At 43.0% G+C, this 12,896-nt stretch overlaps 1 protein-coding gene across 3 annotated transcripts in view; it reads left to right on the forward strand.

Annotated features, from left to right (window-relative positions):
• LOC116977805 overlaps positions 1-12,896 on the forward strand; it is a 143,443-nt gene that overhangs the window by 73,139 nt on the left and 57,408 nt on the right. For 2 of the 3 annotated variants that reach the window (XM_033028573.1, XM_033028574.1), the window contains exons 8-11: positions 8,915-8,968; positions 9,542-9,643; positions 11,060-11,110; positions 11,682-11,783. In XM_033028573.1, the coding sequence (XP_032884464.1) occupies positions 8,915-8,968; positions 9,542-9,643; positions 11,060-11,110; positions 11,682-11,783 (309 nt within the window). The remainder of the gene's footprint in view (positions 1-8,914; positions 8,969-9,541; positions 9,644-11,059; positions 11,111-11,681; positions 11,784-12,896) is intronic. The other variant, XM_033028575.1, reaches the window with a different exon arrangement.

Below are 12,896 nucleotides of genomic sequence, written 5' to 3' on the forward strand. Positions count from 1 at the left end.
TTATTGGCTGCAGCAAATGAGTTGGTGTACACACCCCAATCAGCATCAATGGTGCCGAAATGGAGATGGTCAAGAACTTCAATTCCTGGGCAGAAATATCACCAACAATTTGTCTTGGACTAACCACATTGAAGCTACAGACAAGAAAGCACACAAACACCTCTACTTCTTCAGAAAACGAAGTTCAGAATGTCTCCAATGACCAACTGTACCAACTTTCTGTGCACCAGAAAAAGCATACTACCATCCTGTCGAAATTCATCACAGATCGCATCTTGGCTTAAGCTCTGCCCAAGACCACCACAAATTGTAGAGAGTTGTGGATGTACTCCAGTCCACCATAGAAATAAACTTTACAGACCCTCCCCCTCCCTCCCTTTTGAATAATAGTTTGTTTGCATTTATGTAATTATACTTTTTGTACAACATGCAGTACAGTTGTGTAAAACATATATATGAAGATAGACACAAAAAACTGGAGTAACTCAGCGGGACAGGCGGCGTATCTGGAGAGAAGGAATGGGTGACGTTCTAGCTTGAGACCCTTCTTCAGACTGGTTAGGGATAAAGAAATATAGAAATACTAGACTAAGTGGGACCCGTTGGGTCCCATGTTCACATGGGAGGGCTGGTCCCCCAACGCAATATTCCACCTCTCCACCACTTCCAATATTGGTGGCCAGTGGGGGGGGCTTTCTGGAGTGCTGGTATGGGTTCTTAGGGTGGCAGCTCAGTCCCTCAAGCCTGATGTGCTGGCAGCTCACTCACGGCTGGCTGGTGGGCTGGCAGTTGACTCATGGCTATTCCTTAAAATTCCATTCCAAGCAGGGTGTAAGGCCACCAAATTCAAATCCATTTTCCTACCATTTCAAGCAGGGTGCAAGGCCACCAAATTCAAGTGCAGTTTCTTACCACTTCGAGCAGGGTGCAATGCCACCAAATTCAAATGCAGTTTCCTACCACTTCAAGCAGGGTGCAAGGCCACCGAATTCAAGTGCAGTTGCCTACCACTTCAAGCAGGGTGCAAGGCCACCGAATTCAAGTGCAGTGTCCAACCACTTCAAGCAGGGTGCAAGGCCACCGAATTCAAGTGCAGTTTCATACCACTTTCTGCAGGGTGCAAGGCCAACAAATTCATGTGCAGTTTTATACCATTTCAAGCAGGGTGCAAGGCCACCAAATTCAAATGCAGCTTCATACCATTTCATGCAGGGTGCAACGCTACCACATTCAAATGCAGTTTCATACCATTTCAAGCAGGGTGAAACCACCTTAAAACCACCATAAAAACACCAAACTCACAGTTCAGTAGACATTCAGTGTGTTCAGTTGATTCACAGCACAGACAGTGTCGTGACCTCTCCCTCCCACATCATGCAGAGGCTGAGCCACACCCACACTTCCGGGTTTTATAATGCCTCCCCCTCCCACCGGAAAAGGTGTGGCCTTCATGGCGTGATTGACAGGAGAGAGATTCTCAACATTTTTTAAACACTAATAACACTTTTATTTTTCATTGATGGGACGAATCATCTGCACCTGCTGAGCGGAGGGGGACTGAGTAAGATGGCCAAAAATCACAGCCATAAGTGGTAGCGTTTTATCTAAAATCAATATACAGTGCAAACAGGAAGTTACCCAAAGCACCCAACCCACCATTTGCAGGAGTGTCTTTTAACTTCAAGCCAAAACACCCAAACCACCATTTGCAGGAGTGCCTTTTAACTTCAAGCCAAAGCACTCAAACCACCATTTGCAGGAGTGCCTTTTAACTTCAAGCCAAAGCACCCAAACCACCATTTGCAGGAGTGCCTTTTAACTTCAAGCCAAAGCACCCAAACCACCATTTGCAGGAGTGCCTTTTAACTTCAAGCCAAAGCACCCAAACCACCATTTGCAGGAGTGCCTTTTAACTTCAAGCCAAAGCACCCAAACCATCATTTGCAGGAGTGCCTTTTAACTACGCCAAAGCACCCAAACCACCATTTGCAGGAGTGCCTTTTAACTTCAAGCCAAAGCACCCAAACCACCATTTGCAGGAGTGCCTCTTAACTTCAAGCCAAACCCCCCAAATAACCATTGCAGGCAGTGACTTTTTACTTCAAACCAACCATATTTTCATTTTCAAACCACATTAAGGGGACTCACAGTTGAGTAGACATGTGTTCAGTCTTATTCCGAGCTCAGAGAGAAGTGACCCTCTGGCTTCCTCCATCTTGCAGAGACTGAATGAGGCACACCACTTCCTGGTTTTATAGTCCCTCCCCCTCCCTCCAGCAGGGTAGCAGAGAGATTGGTGAATTGTTTAAAAACATTAATATCTCTCTGATTTTTCATCGATGAGATGAATCCTCTGGTCCAGGAAGGCAGACGTGGGCTCTGAGCGAGGTTTCCAAAAATTAATGCCGTAGGTGGCGGCGTTCTCTCGGAAATCGCACCACAGTGGGCCAAAAGCGGTCAAGATCAGACTTTTAGTAATATAGATAGACGATGATGTAGAGAGATAAAGAACAATGAATGAAAGATATGCAAAAAATAACGATGATAAAGGAAACAGTCCATTGTTAGCTGTTTGTTGGGTGAAAACGAGAAGCTAGTGCGACTTGGGTGGGGGTGGGCAAGATACAGGGAATGCCAGGGCTACCTGAAGGTAGGGAAATCAATATTCATACCACTATTCTGAAAGATGCCCGTGGAAATATTTGATGATGTTCCTCCAATTTGTATTTAGCTTCACTCTGACAATGGATGTCTAATGTTTGTGGAATATTCAGTGCGTCAAAAACTGTATTTGCATATTTTGCCAAGTCAGTTGTACTACATTCATAATGCTTTTCTGGCAGCACGTCTGGGCTACAGTTGATTAATTTCTGCAGTCAGAATTACATGATATCATTATGTAAAACTATAATTCATGTAATGTTAATCAGTTATGAAGTTTAAATGAAGAAATGATCCACAAATGCTCTAAGATATTCTAACTCATTCAACATCAAGTTTGTGAACTATAAATTGATCAAACCCTATTTTTTATTGTTATTGCACTTTCTTAGGTTTTTTTAAAATAAAGTTATATAGAAGGTCATTATAATGGTATGTTGTACCCACGGAGGCAATTATTTTTGTGTAAATACAATTAAGTAAAAATACATTGGCCTCCCGTGGATTTAGAAGCAACAGCAACAAAGAGAAGCAGGAGAAAACACTGATTGGCTCTAGCCCGAGTGGGAGGAGAGTTAGAAGTGAGTCAGAGGGGGAAAACGGTTGAAAAGGAGAGGCAAAGCACAGGCAGACTTAACTCAGAGCTCCTGTGGATTTTGAAGCAACAGCAACAGCAACAAAGAGAAACAGGAGAAAGCACTGATCAGCTCTACCCCGAGTGGGAGGAGAGTTAGAAGTGTCAGAAGGGGGAAACAGTTTAAAACTGAGGAATTTGGTTTGTAAATTGGTAAATTGTTAAATTAGGCAATTTTCAGTCAATATAAGCAGTCTTAGGGAGCGGCCTTGTGAGGGAAGTGCTTGTGAGTAAAGTGTGAGTCTTTGGCTTGAAAGTCTTCGGCGAGGAGGCTGAGTAGAGGAGGCTACACATAAAGTGCGAGAGGACGGAACGCGGTGAACACGTCGGGACAGATGAGACAGTGTGAGGCTTGTTGAATGTGGGAGCCCAGGGACACAGATTGAGCCTCTGGCTGCTACAACTGTGGCAAGTGCATCCAGCTTCAGCTCCTAAAGGACCTTGTTGGGACACTGGAGAAGCAGCTGGATGACCTCAAGAAACGAGTTTCCTGGACAGGACCTACAGTGAGGTAGTCACACCGAGGTTACAGGAAGAACCAAGGTGTGTGACAGAGAGAAAGGATGGAAATCGTGGAGTGCAGAAGACTCAGGTGGCTGGGCCTAATGAAAACATGTACGCCCTCTTGGGAACTGTCTGGGGAGACGATGTTTCCAGTCTGAGCAGTGAATACGTCGGTGGCTCCAATCCTAGAGATGGGACTCGACCGGCGAGACCAATGTCGGGCAGTGCCCTAGTGGTGGGTGACTCCATTGGCCGAGGAGCGGACAGGAGATTCTGTGGCGGCAGACGAGATGCGAGGATGGTCTGTTGCCTCCCTGTTGCCAGGGTTCAGGATGTCACGAACCGTATTCTGAACAGAGAGAGAAGGTGAACAGCCGGCAGTAGTTGTGCACGTAGGCACAAACGACATCGGGAAGAAGAAGAAGGAGGTTCTCCAACATGACTTCAGAGAGTTGGGAAGAAGACTGAAATGCCGGACTTCTAGGGTGGTTATCTCTGGATTGCTTCCAGTACCACGTGCTAGTGAGGACTGGAACAGGGAGATAGGGGATCTGAATGTGTGGCTGAGGGGCTGGTGCAGGGAGCAAGGATTTAGATTTATAGACCACTGGGATCTCTTCTGGGGTAGGGGTGACCTGTACAAAAGAGACGGGTTGCACCTTAACTGGAGGGGGACCGACATTCTGGCAGGCAGGTTTGCTAGGGCTACACGTGTGGGTTTAAACTAAATAGTGGGGGGGAGGGATTGACAAATTGGGAGTATAAAGATGGAGTTGAAGGGGAAGTGGCTACAGGAAACATTACAAAAGATTCTCGAATTAATGGGAAGAAAAACTCGAGAATGGACAACAGAGTAAGGTCAGGGCCAATTGCGGGCGGGGAAGTGAATACGGAGGTCAAAGTGCTGTATATGAATGTGCGAAGTATAAGGAATAAAGTGGACGAGCTTGAGGCTCAGTTAGAAACTAGCAAGTATGATGTTGTGGGAATTACTGAGACATGGCTGCAAGAGGGCCAGGGCTGGGAACTGAATATTCAAGGGTATACCTCCTATCGAAAAGACAGACAGGTGGGAAGAGGGGGTGGGGGTTTCCTGGTGGTGAGGAATGAAATTCAGTCCCTTGCAAGGTGTGACATTGAAACAGGAGATGTGGAGTCAGTATGGACAGAACTAAGGAATTGTAAGGGTAAAAAGACCGTAATGGGACTAATCTACAGGCCCCCAAACAGTAGTCTGGGGCGCAAGTTGAATCAGGAGTTAAAATTGGCATGTAGTAAAAGTAATGCTGTGGTTGTTATGGGAGGTTTCAACATGCAGGTAGACTGGGAAAACCAGGTTGGTACTGGACTCCAAGAAAGGGACTATATAGAGTGCCTTCGTGATGGATTCTTTGAACAGCTTGTATTGGAGCCTACCAGGGAGAAGACAATTCTGGATTTAGTGTTATGTAATGAACCGGATTTGATAAAGGACCTCGAGGTTCATGAGCCATTAGGAGGCAGTGACCATAACATGGTCAGGTTTAATCTACAATTGGAGAGGGAAAAGAGTAGATCGGAGGTGTCTGTGTTGCAGTTGAATGAGGGAGGAGCTGGCCAAATTTGACTGGAAAGATACACTAGCAGGGATGACAGTGGAACAAAAATGGCAGGTGTTCCTAGGAATAATACAGAAGGTGCAGGATCAGTTCATTCCTCGGAGGAAGAAAGATTCCAAGGAGAGAAAGGGATGACCATGGCTGACAAGGGACGTCAGGGACAGTATAAAAATTTAAGCGAAGAAGTACAATGTAGCAAAGATGAGCGGGCAATGTTTAAAGAACAGAAGATAACCAAAAAGACAATACGGGGAGAAAAGATGAGATACGATGGTAAGCTAGCCAAGAATATAAAGCAGGATAGTAAAAGCTTCTTTAGGTATGTGAAGAGGAAAAAATTAGTTAAGACCAAAGTTGGACCCTTGAAGACAGGATGAATTTATTATGGGGAAGAAGGAAATGGCAGATGAGTTGAACAGGTACTTTGGATCTGTCTTCACTAAGGAGGACACAAACAATATTCCTGATATAGTAGTGGCCAGAGGATCTGGGGTGACAGAGGAACTGAAGGAAATCCACATTAGGCAGGAAATGGTGTTGGATAGACTGATGGGACTGAAGTCTGATAAATCCCCAGGGCCTGATGCTCTGCATCCCAGGGTACTTAAAGAAGTGGCTCTAGAAATCGTGGATGCATTGGTGATAATTTTCCAATGTTCTATAGACTCGGGATCAGTTCCTGTGGATTCGAGGATAGCTAATGTTATCCCACTTTTTAAGAAAGGCGGGAGAGAGAAAACGGGGAATTATAGACCAGTTAGCCTGACATCGGTGGTGGGGAAGATGCTGGAGTCAATTATACAAGATGAGATAGCCGCATATTTGGATAGCAGTAACAGGATCGGTCCGAGTCAGCATGGATTTACGAAGGGGAAATCATGCTTGACTAATCCTCTGGAATTTTTTGAAGATGTAACTAGAAAAATGGACAAGGGAGAGCCAGTGGATGTAGTGTACCTGGACTTTCAGAAAGCATTTGATAAGGTCCCACATAGGAGATTAGTGGGCAAAATTACGGCACATGGTATAGGGGATAGAGTGCTGACATGGATAGAGAAGTGGTTGGCAGACAGGAATCAAAGAGTAGGGATTAGCGGGTATTCAGAATGGCAGGCAGTGACTAGTGGGGTACCGCAAGGCTCGGGGCTGGGACCGCAGCTAATTACAATATACATCAATGATTTGGATGAAGGGATTCAAAGTAACATTAGCAAATTTGCAGATGAAACAAAGCTGGGTGGCAGTGTGAACTGTGAGGAGGATGCTATAAGAATGCAGGGTGACTTAGACAGGTTGGGGGAGTGGGCAGATGCATAGGAGATGAAGTTTAATGCGGATAAATGTGAGGTTATCCACTTTGGTAGCAAAAACGAAGGCAGATTACTATCTAAATGACATCAAGTTGGGAAAAGAGGAAGTACAACGGGATCTGGGAGTCCTTGTACATCAGTCTATGAAAGTCAGCATGCAGGTACAGCAGGCAGTGAAGAAAGCGAATGGCATGTTGGCCTTTATAACAAGAGGAGTCAAATATAGGAGCAAAGAGGTCCTTCTGCAGGTGTATAGAGCCCTAATGAGACCACACCTGGAGTATTGTGTGCAGTTTTAGTCCCCTAATTTGAGGAAGGACATTCTTGCTATTGAGGGAGTGCAACGTAGGTAAACAAGGTTAATTCCCGGGATGGCGGGACTATCATATGCTGAGCGAATGGAGCAGCTGGGCTTGTACACTCTGGAGTTTAGAAGGATGAGAGGGAATCTCATTGAAACATATAAGATTGTTAAGGGCTTGGATACGCTAGAGGCAGGAAACATGTTCCCGATGTTGGGGGAGTCCAGAACCAGGGGCCACAGTTTAAGAATAAGGAGTAAGCCATTTAGAACGGAGACGAGGAAACACTTTTTCTCACAGAGAGTAGCGAGTCTGTGGAATTCTCTGCCTCAGAGGGCAGTGGAGGCAGGTTCTCTGGATGCTTTCAAGAGAGAGCTAGATAGGGCTCTTAAAAATAGCGGTCATGGGATATAGGGAGAAGGCAGGAACGGGGTACTGATTGGGGATGATCAGCCATGATCACATTGAATGGCGGTGCTGGCTCGAAGGGCCAAATGACCTACTCCTGCACCTATTGTCTATTGGCCTGAATTTCTGATGTAAATACAATTTTTTTTCAGAGTTCTAGACATGGCCAAATTTATAGGCCAGATTAGGAAAATCAACAAGGTGTCACCTTTTGAACTGCTTTGGTTTATTTTGTTGTAATTAATAATGTATCTAAAAAAAAAACTAGTGGTAAACTAAGTGGGACCCGTTGGGTCCCAGCAACACAAGGGAGGGCTGGTCCCCCAACGCAATATTCCACCTCTCCACCAATTCCAATTTAGCATTTCCAAACCAAAGGCAACACAGCTTTAGCATTTCCAAACTATATTTTCAAACCACATTAAGGGCACTGACAGGTCAGTAAAACCACTCACAATTTAGTAGACATGTGTTCAGTGTTATTCACAGTTCAGGCTGTGAATAACACGTGACCCTCTCGCTCCCTCATCTTGCAGAGATTGACTGAGACACTCAACACTTCCAGGTTTTATAGTCCCTATAGTGATATTAAACACTAATATCACTAAATATTAGTGATATTAAACACTAATAACTCTTTTATGTTTCATCGATGGGAAAAATCGATTGTCCTGCACAGCGAAGGGGGACTCTGAGTAAGATGACCAAAAATCACAGCCGTAAGTGGCAGCGTCTTTTCTAAAATCAATATACAGAACAACAGGAAGTCGTCAAGATCAGACTTTTAGTAATATAGATAAAGAAGTTGGGCCTTATTCAGTGAACATGCTCACAATTATCTTATGAATGCTGCTATAACGATTTTTCCCTCAAACCAATGTCTTTTTTTTAACCTGCTTGACAGGGCATTGCTGATCTATTACTTGCCCCAAAAAAGAAGTTTCATAGTGGGAATGTTATTGAGGCAAATTACCAGCAGCTGTGAGAAATAAGGCTATTAGAAAACACAAGGCACAGGTACAAAATCACACAAATAAAAGCAGAAACAAAATGTGAAATAAATCAATAGGAACGGATATTAGGAAATTGGAAAATGTTCTCTGCAAATGCGTCCACATTCTAATACTATACATGTACATTTGAGTGAAAAGAATGTATGCCCGTAACAGTGCTTGAATTGTTGCCAACAGGTCATCAATAAAATGCAACAGAAAAACTAGTACTTATTTCAAGTCTGAGCTACTCGAACACTGAAGTCCTCTCAAAATGCATGTAAAGCATCCAACTGCCATCTAGATTGCAGAATGCAAATACATGCTGGGCATCAACCCAAAGTTTAACAACTATGATTAATATTTCTATCTAAACAGTCTGCATAATCAAAGTTCTATCAATATTCTTTTTTTTTTTAATGAACAATTACTACCACACATAGGGATATTTAGTTAACTAAAGGTAAGAAAGGAACACTAACGATGTAAATATATTTTTAACCAGCAGCAGAAGAAGGTAGCAGAAAATGTTCAACACACAGCCAAAGTTCTTGTACAGGTAATCTTTTATTTACCTATATCACTGCCAACATATTTGCGACTGAAATGTGCTCTTCTAAACAGCAATGTATATATAGTTCCTTAACATATGACCAATCATAAAATTATATGACTCATATGAACAAGCTCAATGTGAACAAGTACAAAACTCAGCCAGCCAGGCTGCAGGACTCTTCTGTCAAATTTAACCATTTTGCATTTGATACTGGATTTTAACAATGCTCGACTCTACATGCAGTTGTATTTAGAAGAGAAACAGTGTTAATGTATTGTCGAAGGGTCAAGAGTCATGCAGCATGGGAACAGGACCTTCGTCCATGCTGACAAAGATGCCCCAACTAACTTAATCCTATTTGCCCCTGTTTGGCCTTTAGGCTGCTAAACCTTTCCTATTCACATTCCTGTCTAAATGTGTTTTAATTGTTGTTATTATACATTCCTCAATTATTTACTCTGCCAGCATGTTCTATATACCTACTATTCTCTGTGTGGAAAAGGTTGCTCCTCGGGTTCCAATTAAGTTGTTCCCCTCATACCTTAAATTAATGACCTTTAGTTCTTGATTTTCCAGAAGCATTTCAGCGTTGTCTTAAACAAAATCAACAAGCCAAAGCAGTGGAAGCAGACGGAAGAAAGTCTTCATTCTCAGTTACAAGCCGAAGTCCGCGCCCAGGTAATGATCTACATACCTACTTACTTAGACTTAGTTCCTCCCACACTGTTGAGTGCGTTGGGCTGCAAGCTTTCGACATTGTGTTCGGTTATGTGCAACGTCTTCCACCCTCGATAGGCTTGCGTCCCAGGCTTCCACATCCTTCTGGAATGTTTGCCTCCATGTGAGTTTTACATACCTACTACATACCTAATATTTATATTATTAAGGAACACTAATAATATAAATATATTTTTATCCACCAGAAGTAAATGTGTTCTGCTAAATGGACATTCATAGTGCCTTAACATATGACCAATCATTAAATGACAAGGCTCTGATGAACAACACAAATATGAACAAGTGCAAAACGCAGCCAGCCAAGCTGCAGGACTCTTCTGTCAAATCTAATAATTTTGCTTTTGGGCCTGGATTTTAATAATGCTCGAGTTTACATGCAGTTTTATTTACAAGAGAAACAGTTAATGTTCTGTTCAAGGGACAAGAATGATTGATTGATTGATTGATACTTTATTGTCACATGTACTTGGTACAGTGAAATACTTTGTTTTGCATACAATACACAAGTATGCAAAGAGTCGCCATGTATAGGGCACTGACAAAGTTATAAAAGCACTTAATCTAGTCCTAATTTCTTCCTTCTTGCCCCCCCCATGCCATGTCCCTCATTGTGCTCAGTGGTGTGTTCTTGACTGACCGCCAGGACACCCGCGGCCCGTCCTCGACTGTCCTGCAAGCATTCGCGCGCTCGTCCTCTGTCAACCGCCGGCACTTACGCTGGTGATAGGTCTCCGACGGTCGTTCACTCTCATCATCCCTCCTGGCTCACCAACGGCCCACCTCGCTCACCGACAGCCCTCCTTGCTTGGCCGTCGTGCTTGTCCTTGTTCGCAGCTGTCACTTCGACCAGCGGGCTTGTCTTCGTGTGCGCCAGCCGAGGCTGAGTCTGGGCTCAATCGGCTTATGCAGCATGGAAATGGGCCCTTCATCAATGCTGACTAAAATGCCCCATGTAACATTGCTATTTGCCCATGTTTGGTTCGTCGCTGCTAAACCGTTCCTTTTCACATTCCACTTCAAATGTCTTTTAAATGTTGTTATTGAACCTTTCTCAATTTACAACAGTAAAATTTGTGCTTATGTCAAGACTGAGCTTCGCAAACACAGAAGTCCTCATCTCAACATGCTTGTAAAGCTCCCATCAGAAATCTAGAATACAGACTGCAAAAAACACACTGGGCATCTACCCAAAGTTAAAAACTATGATTCATATTTCTATCTAAACAGTCTACATAACCAAAGTTCTATTTATATTAACTTTTTTTTAATGAACAATCACTACCACACATAGGGATAATTAGTTGACTAATGGTAAGAAAGGAACACTAACGATGTAAATATATTTTTAACCAACAGCAGAAGAAGTTAGCAGAAAATTTTCAACGCACAGCCATAGTTCTTGTGCAGGTAATCTTTTATTCACCTATATCACTGCCAACATCTTTGTGACTGAAATGTGCTCTTCTAAGCAGCAATGTATATATAGTGCCTTAACATATGACCAATCATTAAATTATATGACTCGTATGAACAAGCTCAAAGTGAACAAGTACAAAACACAGCCAGCCAGGCTGTGGGACTATTCTGTCAAATTTAACCGTTTTGCATTTGATACTGGATTTTAATAATGCTCGACTTTACATGCAGTTGTAATTAGACGAGAAAAACAGTTAATGTATTGTCGAAGGGTCAAGAGTCATGCAGCATGGGAACAGGACCTTTGCCCATGCTGACAAAGATGCCCCATCTAACAATCATGTCTGCGCCTGTTTGGCCTATAGGCTGCCAAACGTTTCCTATTCACATTAATGTCTAAATGTATTTTAAATGTTGTTATTGTACATTCCTCAATTATTTACTCTGCCAGCATGTTCTATATACCCACTATTCTCTGTGTGGAAAATGTTGCCCCTCGGGTTCCAATTAAGTTGTTACCCTTTCACCTTAAATTAATGACATTTAGTTGTTGATTTTCCAGAAGCATTTCAGCGTTGTCTTGAAGAAAATCAACAAGCCAAAGCAGTGGAAGAAGACAGAAGAAACTCTTCATTCTCAGTTATAAGCAAAAGTCCGTGCCCAGGTAATGATCTACATACCTACACGTTCATGAAGTAAAAAGGACAGCATGTGCTCTGTTAATATGCACAACTTTACACCTTCCATGAAATATGAAATGGTATAACTCTAATGTGTAATCTCAGATGTGTACAATCAAGCAGAGCACATCTAGGATGGTCTGTTTAGTATTTTTGCAGATGTGTCCACATTTTGTCTGCAGTTGTATTCAATGCAGAAGCTACTGTTCAGTGTGCAGCACCACTGCAAAAAGCAAGGACGTGCACATTTGTACATAACGTGATGTGATTCCACTGTTTAGGAAGGGCACAAGGCAAAACACAGGAAATTACAGGCCATTTAGTCTGACTTCTGTGGTTGATAAAATTCTAGAGTCTATTATTAAGGATGTTTTAGGAAAAACATAATTAAAATAGGCTGAAGTCAGCGTAGTTTTGTTAAAAGGAGAGGCTGCACATGAGGCTGCTAAAGGTGATGGGATCCCAGGATATTGGGGGGGAAGGTACTAAAATGGATAGAAGATTGGCTGACCAGCAGAAGGCAAAGAGTGGGAATAACGTATTTTCTGGTTCGTTGCTGGTGACTAGTGGTTTTACACAGGGGTCTGTGTTGGGTCTGCTACTTTCCAACATATATTAATAATCTGGATGATGGAATTGATGGCTTTGTGACCAGGTTTGCGGAGAATACATAGATGGGTGGAGAGGCAGGTAGTTTTGAGGAAGCAGGGAGTCTCCAAAAGGACTTGGACAGGTTGGGAGAATGGGCAACAAAGTGGCAAATGGAATGCAGCGTAGCAAAATGCACGCTCATGCACTTTGATAGAAGGAATAAAGGCGTAGACTTACTTTCCAAATGGGAAAATGATTCATAGTTAATTTGTAGGTTGAGACAATGGTAAGGAAGGCGAATGCAATGCATTTCAGGGGGACTAGAATGTAAAAGTAAGGGTGTAATGCTGATACATTATAAGGCACCCATGAGGTCACATTTGGAATATTATGAATATTATATTATGAGCAGTTTTGGGCCCCATATCTGAGGAAGATGTACTCGCGTTGGAGAGGGTCCAGTGGAGGTTTACGAAAGTGATGTGTCGGGAGGAACTGCAGATGCT

Source organism: Amblyraja radiata, chromosome 10 (assembly GCF_010909765.2).
Source record: "Amblyraja radiata isolate CabotCenter1 chromosome 10, sAmbRad1.1.pri, whole genome shotgun sequence".
In the NCBI taxonomy this organism is placed as follows: domain Eukaryota; kingdom Metazoa; phylum Chordata; class Chondrichthyes; order Rajiformes; family Rajidae; genus Amblyraja; species Amblyraja radiata.